At 53.7% G+C, this 13,922-nt stretch overlaps 6 protein-coding genes; 2 read left to right on the top strand and 4 right to left on the bottom strand.

Moving 5' to 3' along the window:
* The first annotated feature begins 562 nt into the window (after window positions 1-562).
* On the top strand, window positions 563-3,072 carry CHC_T00005255001 (hypothetical protein). XM_005716838.1 is given in 5 exon segments: window positions 563-786; window positions 787-837; window positions 1,044-1,215; window positions 1,385-1,923; window positions 1,924-3,072. 3 exon segments carry the CDS (start codon window positions 787-789, stop codon window positions 1,921-1,923), a joined length of 762 nt encoding a protein of 253 aa, XP_005716895.1. The 5' UTR covers window positions 563-786; the 3' UTR covers window positions 1,924-3,072.
* A 27-nt stretch (window positions 3,073-3,099) lies between these two features.
* On the bottom strand, window positions 3,100-4,857 carry CHC_T00005254001 (hypothetical protein). The gene is made up of 3 exons (XM_005716837.1): window positions 4,466-4,857; window positions 3,928-4,353; window positions 3,100-3,436 (listed from the first exon to the last, which is right to left on the bottom strand). Exons 1-3 carry the CDS (start codon window positions 4,855-4,857, stop codon window positions 3,100-3,102), a joined length of 1,155 nt encoding a protein of 384 aa, XP_005716894.1.
* Window positions 4,858-4,964: 107 nt separating this feature from the next.
* CHC_T00005253001 (hypothetical protein) lies at window positions 4,965-5,603 on the bottom strand. The gene has a single exon (XM_005716836.1). The coding sequence runs from the start codon at window positions 5,601-5,603 to the stop codon at window positions 4,965-4,967; it is 639 nt and encodes a 212-aa protein (XP_005716893.1).
* Window positions 5,604-5,863: 260 nt separating this feature from the next.
* Window positions 5,864-6,679, top strand: CHC_T00005252001 (hypothetical protein). The gene has a single exon (XM_005716835.1). It carries the CDS (start codon window positions 5,864-5,866, stop codon window positions 6,677-6,679), a length of 816 nt encoding a protein of 271 aa, XP_005716892.1.
* A 74-nt stretch (window positions 6,680-6,753) lies between these two features.
* Window positions 6,754-7,395, bottom strand: CHC_T00005251001 (hypothetical protein). XM_005716834.1 is given in 2 exon segments: window positions 6,754-6,864; window positions 6,865-7,395. The coding sequence occupies 1 exon segment, from the start codon at window positions 7,393-7,395 to the stop codon at window positions 6,865-6,867; it is 531 nt and encodes a 176-aa protein (XP_005716891.1). The 3' UTR covers window positions 6,754-6,864.
* A 2,855-nt stretch (window positions 7,396-10,250) lies between these two features.
* Window positions 10,251-12,278, bottom strand: CHC_T00009208001 (Urea active transporter-like protein 1). Its single transcript, XM_005716833.1, has one exon. The coding sequence runs from the start codon at window positions 12,276-12,278 to the stop codon at window positions 10,251-10,253; it is 2,028 nt and encodes a 675-aa protein (XP_005716890.1).
* Window positions 12,279-13,922: the final 1,644 nt, after the last annotated feature.

Here is a 13,922-nt window from a genome sequence, read left to right as displayed (position 1 = left end):
CAACAGAGCTAAGACCCTCTGAGCATGTCATGTCAAAGTCAAGGAAACAACATATATAATATATATATATATATGTTCGGCGTATGTTCGGCATGTCTCGTGTAGGAGAACATACTGTGTTCCCCTAAACGAGACATGCCGAACCTCTCGGGGGTGCCTTACTGTCAAAAATTGAAACTCAGTTCCAATCTCTGCAGTCTGCAGATTTGCAGCGAAATCTTCCTTCACGCCTTCAAGGTGCGCAAGTAAACAGCGATGCAACCAGAGATACTCGCCAAAGCATGTGACATGTTCAGTATTGTACGCTGTCTCAACCGAAAAGGGTTATTTATGGGCGATGACGACGCCTTCGCAGGCTCAATTTTTTTTGTTGTAATTTTCATTTTCTGAAGAGACCTTTTTTGCCCGAGAATGCACAGCAATGATTGGAACACAGCTCCTACGGCTATGATATTTCTCAGCAGGCATTACTGTTGACTTTAGTGAGTTTACGCCTGAAAAATTCACATCAAAGAACTTGACCAGCGAGCGAGCCACTTCAAAGACATCCTCCATTCTCCTGCTCCCTGCGTAAACGGCAACTTCACTTTTTGCCCACCTCAATCTTGCCTTCGATTCTGCGAGAATTCACTTCCTTTGCACCAACTACGTACAAGGGCAGCTCGTTCTGAGTACCGGAGATTCGGCGGCTGGTTTTGGCGCCTGGGGAAGGTTGGATCAACGAGAAAGACTTCGGCTCTTCCCCACCAACTTGCGGGTCGTGTTGACCGTCCTGTGTCTTGCGAAATGTCATCGATAAGCCTACCACTCTACGGAGCCAAGAGCGGAGCAACTTCGGTACGTCAAATGTTTTAGCTATTGGCACAACGGAGTCAAGTTTGGTGATGGGGACTTGCGCCCCTGTCACCAACAGGGCTTCTGTCCCAATTTCCAACTTTTCGGGCTTGCATCTTAGCACCGTTTTCTAATTAGCAATGTCTTTTCGAACGATTCATGTCCTGTTGTTTGCTCACGTACGATTGTACCCCGTTTGCGCCGCTTAGCTTGGAGGGAGCTCTGTACAAATGCCAGAGTATGTTCGCCGTTTTTTCCAATATCCACAAATGGATATGGACTACACCTTGTGGCAAATGCTCTATCTTTGCGTCGCACCATCACGTGTGTACAGAACCACAAAATACCACAAGCAAACAAAGAACCAGTGGGCACGAGACGGTACGGATATGCATGTCGCTTTAGAATGGCAACGACGAAGACATTGCGGGCGGACGGAACGCCATTTCCGTGTGTATACTCATGTCAACTAGCCTTGGGATTGCAGTACTAACCGTTTGCACTAGCACGGTGCCAAATCGATTCGTTTTGTTTGTCATGTTTTTTGTAGATCCGGCTTTCATCGCCATCATGGTATATTTTATGGCTATTTCGTCACTTGGATATGCAATAGCGTTTCACAAGAGTGTAGGGGGCTTTTTCAAAGCAATCCTGTATGCTATTGTCGTGGATTTCGGGCTTGTGGGAGTGTTAGCAGCGACGTTGGGATGGTATCTGGCCAACCAATATCTGTTGATCGAGAACGCGGGGAGCCATACAACCGAGCAAAAAGTTGAGTGGCTATATGCATTTGACGTTCACTGCAACTCTTTCTTTCCGTTCTTCATATTATTATATGTGTTTCAGTACTTTCTGATGATGGTGTTCATGAAAGATGGGTTTGTCTGCACACTGCTAGCGAACGCGACATATGCGCTTGCATTCAGCTACTACTTGTACGTCACCTTCCTCGGGTACGACGTACTACCTTTTCTGCAACACACCACCGTGTTCCTGTATCCAATAGTCGGCGTGGCTGTTGCTTTCTTGGCTACGTGTCTTTTGAAGTTTAACATTTCTCGTTTCGTCATGAGTTCATACTTCGGATGACAAGAAAAGAGAACTTCATGGGTCGAAACTTGATGTCGGTGAACTACAGCAGGAACAGCAATGTGCATTACAAGTGATTTTACGGAGACTGTGTACGATAAAAAAGTGAGTGGTTACTTGTCCTCCAACTTCATGGATTCGAATGAACTTCCGAGCAAAGATATCTGTTGAAACAGGTCTGCCATGTCATTAATGAACTTTCCGTTGTTTCCGGCGTACTTTTGTAGGTACGGCAGGGTTTCCTTGTCTTCAAGCAACGCTCTATCCCTTTGTGAGAGTTCATCAAGGTTCTTCGCTTTCATAATAGCGGCCAGATAGCTGTTGCCAAACTTCTGTCCACCTAACGTCAATAGGGACACGTTTGAGGAAACCAGCACGGCACCGCGCTTCTTAGAGGCAACTTTTCCGTATGTGACGTCGTCAACTCCATCCTCATCCTCATCGTCGTCGTCGTCAGTGATTGCAGTAGCTCTCAACTTCTCAGCCCGGCTTTGTCCAATATCATTCAAAGATCCAACGGCACCGTGGAACAAAACTACATCCCGTGGACCGTTTAGCCCCGCAGAATTGAAGGCTTCTTTCAGCTCCTGTGCTGTAGCACCAGGTTTATAGAGACCGGACTTCCATTCCGGATCGGGCCCCTTCGCATCCTCACGTCCCAGTTGAATGACAATGCGCGGTCCGCCGGTAACTTCTATAGCTACAGCACCTGCAAAGGCACATGTATCGGCGTAGCTCATGTCCTGACGCTGCAGGGACCTCACGCCTTCGATAGCTTTATGGGCTTCCGCAAGGCCCTTGTTGGCCTCTCTGTCGAGCTCAAGTCTAAGGCTTCCGTTGGGCCCTCCATCCAGGGTTTGCGGATTAAACGTTAGGGCATCATGTAGGGTTAGCTCGAAGAGGTATGGAAGAAGCTCGGGCTTCTCGGTCAAAACGTTTCTGACGTTTTGTTTTACCTCTGAAAGAAACGGCAAGTAGCGATGACAGTTTCGTTGGAAGTTAGCAGCTGAAGGTTCTCCGACTCACGCGAAAAGGCATGCATGATCAGCCCTCTTCCATAGCAGTGAAGGATGGCTGGTTTAACGTACTGTTTATGGCGCTGACCTTGAGCTCTGTTCCATTTATAAAGACAAAAACAACTTGCGGTCAGAATCGGTGCATCTGTCCTCATTAAAATCAAGCGCGCAAACCAATTTGAAGCATACCCTTGTCGCCAAACCTTTCAATATCAATGTCGACAGTAGCGCCGGCAGGTTTTGGGAGGAATGTTGGTGTCATTTGCAAGAGAGCCGCTGCTGTTGCCCCGGAAACGACTGCCCGTCGACTCAAGCGCACTTCTCCATCTGGAGCGGCTGACATGCGAGTTAAGTTCGCACATCGGGGTGGAGCTCCCTTGCTTTTGCCGAGAAGAAATGGGGTAGGGACAAAAGCCATTGCTTGTTCAAAGCTGGAGAACGCTAGGTGTGTTAGCGATTTTTGAACGCTGCGGCACGTAAAGAGCTGTGGAATGAACCTGAGACAATGGTTCGGCACGGAATACTCCAACTACTTTTCACCAGACGTTCGGTAAGAACCAATGTTGTCAAAGGCCGTAAACGTCTGTGGGCGGCGGCATTGGCGATGGTCGATAAACCCTGGGACGAGTGGTCAAAGTGGGACGATATCGTTTTGCCGACTCCGACATGCCTAAAATTAATCGAAAATATAGATCTCCCTGACACAGATTCGAGCTCCGCCTTTGCTCAAAAGGTTTCAAGGTGCAGCTCATGACTGGACTTGCTGAAGCCCAAAGTCCAACGGCAGCTTAACTTGGCCACGTTCAGTGTTCGCCATTTCTTTTCAATCCTAGTCGGAAGTTGTGTTTGTAACCGTGTTTTACGTCTTTTCTTCATGGCAGTGCCAGGGTATCGTTTGACGCCAATGAGTAGCTACGTTGACCATTCAGTTATCTTACTGCCTATTCTTAAACTGCAAGGACGAGGGCATAGCTTTTCCTGCTAAAACTGTTCCAAAAGCCCCTTTGATTTGCGCATAATGCGCTGGCGCTTTCCTGGGGCATTTTCATAAACCTCCCTCACCCTGCCATGCAAGAAGGCAAACAGCCACAGTAGGTCATCACACGCCCCTGGCCCAATTCCCTTGGCCTGGTTATAACTGTCGCAGAAACGATGCACCGACTCGACAGTAGACAGCAGTGATCCAACTTTGTCGGGGTTAAAATACTCGGAATGCTCGCTCCGCTTCGGCGCGTAGCGCCAGAACCGGGTGCCTCGCCCGGCGGGAAGACTGACGTGTGGGAGTCCGCGGAGACAAGGGTCCCGCATGAGCAAAACTGACTTTGTCCAGCTTGAGTCCATCACGATGATTCGCTTCAAGTTGGGGAGCGACCTTAGCGCCTCCTCCGGCGACAATGCGTCATCGGAGGGAAATCTTTAATCACATGCACCAAGTAGTTTACATGTCATCAAAGGCATTAATAGATTAGTACATACAGAACACGTCGGGAGCAAAGGAATCAATCGCACAAACAAATGGCACATACAAAACAGCAACGCTCCCATCCGCGCTCTTCTCCAAAACCTCGGTCCGAAACGCGTCTGCGCAAGAAGGAAACGGCCTCCACACCTTTGCGTAGCCGGGCGCCAGTAGGGGGACGTGCTGCGCCGTGCTGCGCTGGGGCGTCTCCCCCCCTGCCTGCAGGATGTCTACGAACAAGGGGAGCTGGAGAGCCGGGAAGGCAGTGGGGGGCTCCACCAGCGGGATGACGCACTCGCTGCAAAAGTAGCGGCGCTTCTTCCCGCAGCCGCCCTTACACGCGACGCGGGCGCTGTGTGCGAGAACGTCGTGCGAGGAGAGCGCAAGGTCAGAAAAGGCTGAAGGCGTGCTAGTGAGCGGGCGCTTCCCGTCCGGAGATTCCGCGTTCGCATCCGACATGCCGTGCAGCCGTTCCTTGACGCGTTCCGCACACCGCAACTTGTCACATCGTAAAGGAGCCAGCCAAAATCAAGCCGATCAAAAACAGCAATTTCCGTTGCCCTCAATCAAGCCAGACCATCGTCACCTGCCGTATTTCCTCCCTTCTCTCGCCTCGCCATCGCTACGGGGTGCGCTTTCAAACTCTCCTCCAGTCTGTTAATAACGATGGCGACGGACCCCTGCTCCTCCCCCTCCTGCGCCGTCTCTACTAGGTCTTCCCCTTGAGCCTCCCCAGCCTTAATTTGATACGCGTCCTCCAGACTCGCCTGTGCGACGCCCAGCGCGCCGGCGGCTACTGCACCGAAACCAGCCGCGGCCGGCACAGCGACGCGTCCCGCTGCGGCGCTGCCGAACAAGCCACAGGTCAGCGCGCCGGCGGCCGCGAAGGTGCCCGGGGTGGTGTCGCCGTACGAGGCGTGCGCGGCGAGCGAGACGGCGGAGAAGACCGACGCGAAGAGACCGACGCGAGCGCCGGTGAGGATGCTTTCGCGGACGAAGAACACGGCCAGACGGTGCCGCGCGGACGTGGTGGGGGTGGGCGAGGGCGTGGAAGTGCGCGCTTGGAGTAGGCCGCGGTAGCCGCCGAAGACCATCCCGCCCAGCAGCCCGTACGTGGTTTGAGAGGTCCACGTTCTGAGCGACTCTGGCGGGGCCGGGCGAGGAGAGCCGGGCTCGACTCGTGTGAAAGCGTCTCGCCACGCCATTGAGGGTTAGGCTGGGGTTGTCGGTGGGGGACGGCGTGAATGGCAACGGGGATGAGGTGTGGGTAGGAATGGGTCCGTCAGCAGGGCGACGATTGGGCTTTCCCTAAATTCGACAATGAATGGCAGCGAATGATCAGAGTGGGACTAAGCGCAAATTGGGCTTCGACTCGACATTTACGTTAACCTATCGAGCATCATCACCATAGCAACGGAGCACCTTTTCGCAGCCTCTTTGTACGTTGACCGTCTCCGCTGTCTCGATGCAGGCCTTCATCCCGTCAGCACCAACCCTCTCCCTCTCCCCGTCCCGGTCTCTCCTCTCGTCGTTCAAAACCTGTACCACCTTTTCCCCACAAGCGCCCGCACGCCGCCGCCGCCCGCTCACCATGACTGCTTCCGCCCCACCACCGCTCGAAGATGGCATGATACTTTTCGCAAAAGCCGGACCAGGGGGCAAGGTCATGGGCGACTGCCCGTTCACATGGAAGGCCAACCTTGCGCTGCGCTTTAAGAACACGGATTTCAACACCTTCTACATCGATCTTGCGAACAAGCCAGGCTGGTTTCTAGATCTCAACGAAAACGGCTCCACCCCGACTTTTGTAGATGGCCCCCATGCCATTGGCGACTCCGACGAAATCGTCGACTACGCAGATAAAGTCGGCCGCAAAGAGAACCTCATCCTCACGCGCGAAGATGACCCCAACTGGGATGCCGCCTTCGACGCCGTGTCGCCTGTCTTCGGCTCGTTTATTCGCTTTGTAAAAAACAAGGAGCCTGACAATGAGCCAAAAGTCAAAGCAGAGCTGACGGAAGCTCTGAGAGGTGTGAACAAGTTTTTAGCACAGGGAAAGGGCCCGTTTTTGCTGGGGGAGACCATCTCCGCACTGGACTGCAACTTGGCGCCCAAACTGCAACATATTTCCGTCGCCGCGGGGCATTACAAGGGTTATCGAATCCCACCGGATTGCAGCGACCTCCAGGCTTTCCTGGAAAGGATGCGCGCTACGGAGGAGTGGAAGGCGTCCGCATGCACAGATGATGTCATTGTGTGGGGGTGGTCAAAGTTCTTTTGAGTATTCTCCTTGCCTTGTCGCATTGCCCAGACGGCGGTTTTCAACGCTGGGAAACAGTGTTGAGCGAATTCATCTTCTAGCTATCAATTTACTTTGTATTTCGTAAGAGTGAAGCTGTAAAAGTCGTAGATGGTCACTTCATTCATTCACAATCACACACGCTCTAATACTTTCAAAAGGACACCCTACTGTTCCCAGTTCTCCTCCGTCGAGTCGGCCGATGATACTTTGCGCGCTGATTTTGTGGTAGACTTGAAACGGGCGGCTACTCGATCCTTGAACACCTTGGACGAAACACTCTGTTCTGATTTCTTCGACGTTGGGCTTTGCGTATCCATTCTCGCAAACATCGAGTGGCGACCGGACGACTTGGCAGACCTCACGTTCAGTTCCAAGCTTTCCAAAAGACTCTTGCCACGAAAGCTGGCAACAGCGAAGTCCTCGTCGTCTTCGAGGTCATCGAGTTCATCTGTGTCTGCAAACTGGTTTTGATTCGCCCCTCTTCGCGGAGATGAGAGCTCGTTGATGAGAAGCTTTCGATTCATTCGAGACGAAGACTTTTGTAAGGCCTCTCGCAACTGCAATGCTTCAGTTGTGCGGGACGAATTCACCCGGGTGAGGGAACGACGTCCTTCAGCATCATGTTCAGGCACTGGAGACTTCAACGCTCCAAAGATGCCGCTCTTTGCATGGGACCTGCGTGCTTGGTCTCCCATGTCAGGAGCAAGATGATCTAGAAAGGCTGCTTTGGCGTTTCTGAACCTACTCCGAATACCTTGGTTAGAGTGTTGGGACTTTCGGTGATGCGTTCACCAGGGCTACATGTTTAGGTTTCGCGAGGTGCGCCATTTTATCTGTTCAAACCTGATAGGAAAAGAACATAGCGTTGGACAAACTCAGCGTCAGTCTCCTGAAATGTAGAGAATGCAACTTTAATCATTTCATTTGCATAACGCGACAGCAGGATCTGTGATTTTTCAGTAGTGGACAGCTTTCCTTCGGCACAGCAACCGACAAGCCTCGTGTCCTTGGGCGTTTAAAAATCTCAAAAAACAGACGACTCTTTGTCTTGCGTGGCAGCACCGCAACGAGTCTTGCTCGGCGATCGAATCACCAGAGCACTGAGACAGGCCCTAGCCATGCCTGACTTCATATGAGGCAAATCGCTTGTCGTCTAGACACCAGCTAGGGTACCCCTGTCACGCATGCCATGGTCCTCACTTGTCCTGAATAAAAAAAAACCGTGTCCACTCACAAAGCAAAGTCTGTTTACAGAGCCAACCACAACCCCCAGTCGCTCAAGCCTCTTTTCTCTCTTTAAACGCATCTTCTGAATCTCGGATGAACTGAGGTGAAACATTTGCTTGCGTTGGTGCCTACGCGCTATTCCCGCAATCACTGAGTGCTGCTTTCTGTCCAGTCTTGCACTAGCCTTTGGTACCTGTCTGTTATCGGATCAATGACGTTGCGCGCACTCGCTCCAACAACGTATCACCTGCATAACGGCAAGCAGTTTCCCATAAAAATGTGTTTTCCGGCTAGTCTGTTGTGAGCTCACCGCAAACTGTATCGTACAACGGAAAGTACTCTATCACATCGGCAACGATTCTCTCCGATTGCCAGCGCAAAACTATCGATAACTTCTATGTAGTATATAGAAGTTGTCTCGTTCTTGAGACCATGCTTCTTTTTGCATATACAGTAAAGCTTTATATATAAGTGGTCTCGTTCTTGAGACCATGCCTCTTTTTGCACATACAGTAAAGCTTTATATACAAGTGGTCTCGTTCTTGAGACCATGCTTCCTTTTTTCACTCTTCCGGAAGGCCCAGCACCTCCTTGCACGCAGTTTCGAAATTGGGAAACAAGGTAGGACTACGGTATGTGTGCAATACTGTACTATATTTTCCAATAACACTGCATGGCGCATCTTGCTCTCTCATGCACAACTGCCCCGGCTTTTCTTAACTTCACATGATGCACCACTTCTGCGCATCCGCCACTTGGACAGACGGATGGTCAAACGTTCTTGCCAGACGTCTCGCATATGCGGCTCACCAAAGCGTTAAACATCCCCAGTGCACAGGCGTGTGCAAACGCTGTTTGCTTTCAAAAGCTATCTGCAAAACACTTCTAAAAAGAGAAAAAGGCAAAAAACTGTGATACTGTACGCCCCCACGTTCTTTCCACGTGGCAAGGCTACGCTACTCGGCTTTAATTCAACGATTGTACGCGACTGCACTGTTGCGATTAGTCCAAGCCGCACACCTCACCGACCGAGAGAGCGCAGCAAAATCTGAAGTTAGTTCTCAAGGTTACCTCCAATTCGCCCTTAGCTTCCTCGATGCCCTTCTTACTTGCCCGTGGCATCTATCTTATACAAAACGATATCCGCGGCCTTTGACGGTACTTCCATTCCTCAACCCCCGAGCAGACACCAGCCGCCACCGGCTGAGACTACGACCGTTTGCCAGACCCCCCGTTGCGATCTCCCCCGTTGCGATCTCCCCTGTTGCGATCCCCCCGTTGCGATCTCCCCCGTTGCGATCCCCCCGTTGCGATCCCCTGGTCCTCTTGCACCTCACGCTCTCCTCGATCACGACGTCCTCCTCGCGTCCTCCTCGCGTCCTCCTCGCGTTCTTCTCGCCGTCCTCCTCGCGCCCAACGTTATGCCCACGTCCAACGTCTCCTTCGCGCCTGCGCCCCACGCTTTTCTTGCTTCTGGCAGCCTCCGCGCGCCTGCCGTCCTCCTTCAACCCAACGACATCCATGCTTCCAACGTTCTCCCCTTCCCGCAACCCCCTCGTCCGACACTCGGGCTGTGCCGCGCGATGATCCCTGGCTCTCTCGGAATCGTTCGGGGAATATCCACACGTGTATGGCAAAATTATTGGCGAGGTGCAACAGTACTGTACTCACTTGTCGTATAGGCACCCGCGCGTTCAGTACACTTGACGGTACCGACTGGGCCGTGAGCTGCAATGGTGTAACACGACTGCCATACTCTGGACCAACTTGTTGTCGGCTGACCTCGGAACAGTTCGTTTCCTTCCCAATAGCACTCTCTCGACACTTCTCCCACTGATTACTTGATTGGCACGGAAAAGGAACAGGACAATATTATACAAGACCACTGGTTGTGCGTCGCAACGTATAATTTTACAAATAGTACCATGCTCTAGTCGCAATGCGTCAAATACAATTCAGTCTAATCCATGCGTCGACAATGATGGAGGTAGTCACTCTAATATGCTCTTTTCACTAAAATTTTTGAGAGCTGCTTCAACTCTCTTCACAACTCCACCTCAAAACATGGTACAGTTTCAGAGGGTTATGGACAGAAAAATCTCCGGTTCACGGAAAAAAAAAAAAAAAAAAGGAACGCCCATAACTGAGTTTCGATTACCACTTGGGGGCTGTCAAAAGCCCACAAATCCACTCCCCTTTAAAACCCTGGCGCCGTTGCGGAAAGAAATATTCACAGGGAAAAGACGAGTTCTTCTGGTTTGAGGTTGGCCATCAATGGGGATCTGCACAAAACCGTAATCCAACATGATATAAAAGTCTTGGTCTAACGATCTTCCACTACGAAATCTTCCAAGCTCTCCTCGCCATCACCCTCATTCTTCCCAGGACGATTGGCATACCTTCCCATGCTCAACACGACAAGGATATCGTTTCTCGACTCGATCAAAGGCATGATAACCATGAGACAGCAAGACACAATTCCCCAGATGAAGGAGATGATGACCCAAAACTTGAAGTAGCCCTTTGAAAATACGCCGACAGGAAGCGTCAGTGCTGGCCAACACAAGACGAGCACAATCGTGATGACAATGCCGGACACACCGATGCGCTTGAGCGCACGCTCCAGAGACTCCTCTGTCTCGAACGGGATGTGCGCGTTTGGATCGTCCTCGATAAGCGCAATAGCGCGAGTCGTACTCCAATCGCAGTCGTCGGGAGAGAGCAAACTCAGGACGGTGCAAATTACACCGGAAGACACAATGGACGCGAGGTTACCCGCAAGCATGACCTCATTTTGATTGAGATTGACAATCGTAATGCCTCCGTCAAAAGTCGAACCATAGCCAAACCAGACCGAGAGGCCACACACCAGACCGATAAGGGCTCCACAAATGGCACCACGGGCCGATGCACGCCCCCAACAAATAGAGTAGGCAACCGGGACGACAGCCGGTCCGATGAAAACTCCCATGGCCAAATACAAAAAGTTCAAGTTGACGCCGATGTGATGGAGGGCAATTCCAAAAACGCCCATAAAGAGTCCAAACGTAAGAATAACAATGCGCGAGATGAAAATAATACGGCGGCCCGAGCAGTTTGGGTTGATATAGGTGCGATAGACGTCATATGCGATGAGCGAGGAGACAGCAATCTGCTCCGAGGCACCCGAGGAAGTGACGGCCATGAAGAGCATGACGAGGATGAGCGAGGCGCCGCCGTTGCCCATGAGATCCTTCGCGGCGGCGGGCGGGACGAGGCCCTTGTCCGCCTCCGCGTCGGTGATGGGCAGGGAGCGAGCGACGGCGGCGAGCCCCAGCGAGGTGGCCAGGGAAAAGGGGATGGCAAACCAACAGAGGCCGCCGAGCAAGTAGCCCTTCCAGGACGCAGACGGGGTGGCGGCAATGGCCGATTGCCAATAGGACTGGTCGATGAAGACGGTACCGAAATTGCCGACGAGGTTGACCAGGCCAAAAAAGAAGCCGTTGCGAGAAAACAGGGTGAGGTACGAGCCGTCGCGGTTGTTGGGTACGGGCTCGACCGTGGCGACTTGCTCCAGCAAATCGTAGACCTTGTCCGGAGAGCCCAATTCCTCGGACGTGACGTAGACCTTGAAGAGGAAAATGACGAGGGAAATGAGAATAATGGCGGTGTTAAAATAGCTGGCGACGAAGGTGGCCTTGAGGCCGCCGGCCAGGGTGTACATAATGACGCCGAGCGGGATGAGGACGCTCGCAATATCGACGTCGACGCCGGTGAGGGCCTGGACGGTATCGCTTGCGCCCAGGATTAGCAGGCTGGTGACGATGACGTTGGTGAGCAGGGCGAAGACCATGAAGATGATGTGTGCGACGGTGCCCCAGCGCGCGCGGACGATCTCGAGAAAGGTGTGGGCGGTCGGGGCGCGGAGCTTGACGAGGACGGCCATCATGGAGAAGAGGACGACCTGGACGGAGGCGCCGACGGCGTACCACAGCGGGCCGGAGACGCCGTACTGGAAGGCGACGTTGGAGCTCTGCAGCAAGGTGGCGGCCCAGGTCCACTGCGAGACGATGACGGCGGCCGTGAGGCCCGTGCGCACGGAGCGGCCGGCCGTGTTGAAGTACTCCGAGCTCATGGTGCGGCGGAAGAAGTACTGATCGGCGTAGACCAGGGCGACGGTGGCGATGCCGAAGGCCAGGCCGAAGGCCAGGACGACGGCGTAGCCGACGCCCGTCGACAGCGGCGGGCTGCCGAAGAATCTGGTCAAGCAGCGGTACTCCGTGACGTTGAAGTAGTTGCGGATGATGGCCGTGGTGTTGTCGTCCGGGCACCCGATGGCGGACACGTTGAACTGCGCGGTCGCGGTCGCCATGGCTTCGGGGGGGTGCGTGGGGGAGAGGCGGGGCGGGATCCGGAGCGGCGCACGTGCGGGACGGGGGCAGCGGGGGATGTCGTGAGTTGCGGGCCGGTGCGCGGTGAGGGGGCGGCGTTCGTTACCACGGCGGGGGGGGGGGGGGAAGCGGTTGCACGAGTCTCCGCACCGGCAGGAGCGTGTGCTGTGCGGCGGGGGTACCGTATACGCTACGGGTCTTCTGCGTTCCGTGCAGGGGACGGCAGTGGACTGACTGGACTGAGAGCCGTGTGTGAGTGTGTGTGTGAGTGTGTGTGTGAGTGTAGTGTTTCTGTCCGTGCGGCGCGCGGGCGCGGCAGCGGCGACCCGCGGTGGTCAGTGAAGGGGGGTGTGTGGGTGTGTTGCGGGCGGGCGGGTAGCCTGCGGTAGCCGTGGTGGGGTGTGTGCGGTACGTGTCGCGCGCGGCGGGGCGATGCGTCAGTCAAGCGTGGCGCAGTCAACGGCGGCGGCTACCCGGGCGCGCGCGCGCGGCCACGTGGCACCCGCGCGCAGGGCGGCCGACGCGGGGGCGGCGCGCGGCCCGCCCGGAGAGAGGGGCCAATGAGAGACGGGTAGACGGCCGCCGCGCCCGCGCGGGAAGGGCGAGGAGGCGGCGCGCAGGTTACTACCCGGCGGTTTCTCGCTCGCTGCGCGCGGGGCGCGCCAAGCCCCGCTGGACCCCGCCGCTGGGGCCGAAGGTGCCCGCATGGGGGTGGCAATTCACTGTCGCGCTGTGGCCCCCGGATCTGGCGGCTCGTACTGTACAGGGCGCGACACTGGCGTGCTGTAAATGGGCCGTTCGACAGCAACAAAAGTTTGGCCGCTCCCTTCCCGGCCATGGACTGCCGTGTGAGGAGTGCATATGTGTGCTGGACAAGTACAGTATTACAGTGAACCCTCCCGATAAGGATCATTCTCCGTAAACGGATAAAAAGTCGAGCGACGTACTCCGTAGCTTACAAATTTTTACCAAAAAGCAATGTCTGTGGAATATTCCTCAACTGCATATCGGGTTCAATGTGAAATAAGCATATCATACAGACATGAGCACCGTGCGGAACTGTACCCTTGTACAGTGCAACGTGAAATCTACCGTATGCGTAACAACGCATCTTTATTTACAACAGAGCTAAGACCCGCCTAACAACGCATTAGGATATGCTGCCTCTATCATTCTGTACCCTGTGATCTCAAGTGTTTTCACAACACTGACTGACTGGCGGCATCCATCTACTGTTGACGAGTACTGTACCACTGTCGACGAGTACAGTACCGCCACCGCTACCGCTACCGCCGCGGCCGCCAATCACCGCCGCCAATCACCGCCGCAACTGTCCGCTCCATCACTCTCATACCCAGTACAGTAATCTGTTTGTGAAACAGGGTACAGTACCAAGGGTACTGTACCCTGTTTCACAAACGCAGGTTTCATAGTGTGGCAGTTTTGCAGGTGAGCTGCCGTACGGAGTGGATGGTGCGGTATATTTGCATTTTGATACATTAATAACAATAGGGTGCTACAGTACCAAGGGTACTGTAGCACTTAATAACAATAGGGTGCTACAGTACCAAGGGTACTGTAGCACCGTATTGCTAGGGACGGGTGGTCTCGACAGGCAGTACCAA

Source organism: Chondrus crispus, genomic scaffold (assembly GCF_000350225.1).
Source record: "Chondrus crispus Stackhouse genomic scaffold, scaffold_275, whole genome shotgun sequence".
NCBI lineage: Eukaryota > Rhodophyta > Florideophyceae > Gigartinales > Gigartinaceae > Chondrus > Chondrus crispus.
Note: the sequence above shows the minus strand (reverse complement) of the source record. Positions and strands in the feature narration are given on the sequence as shown.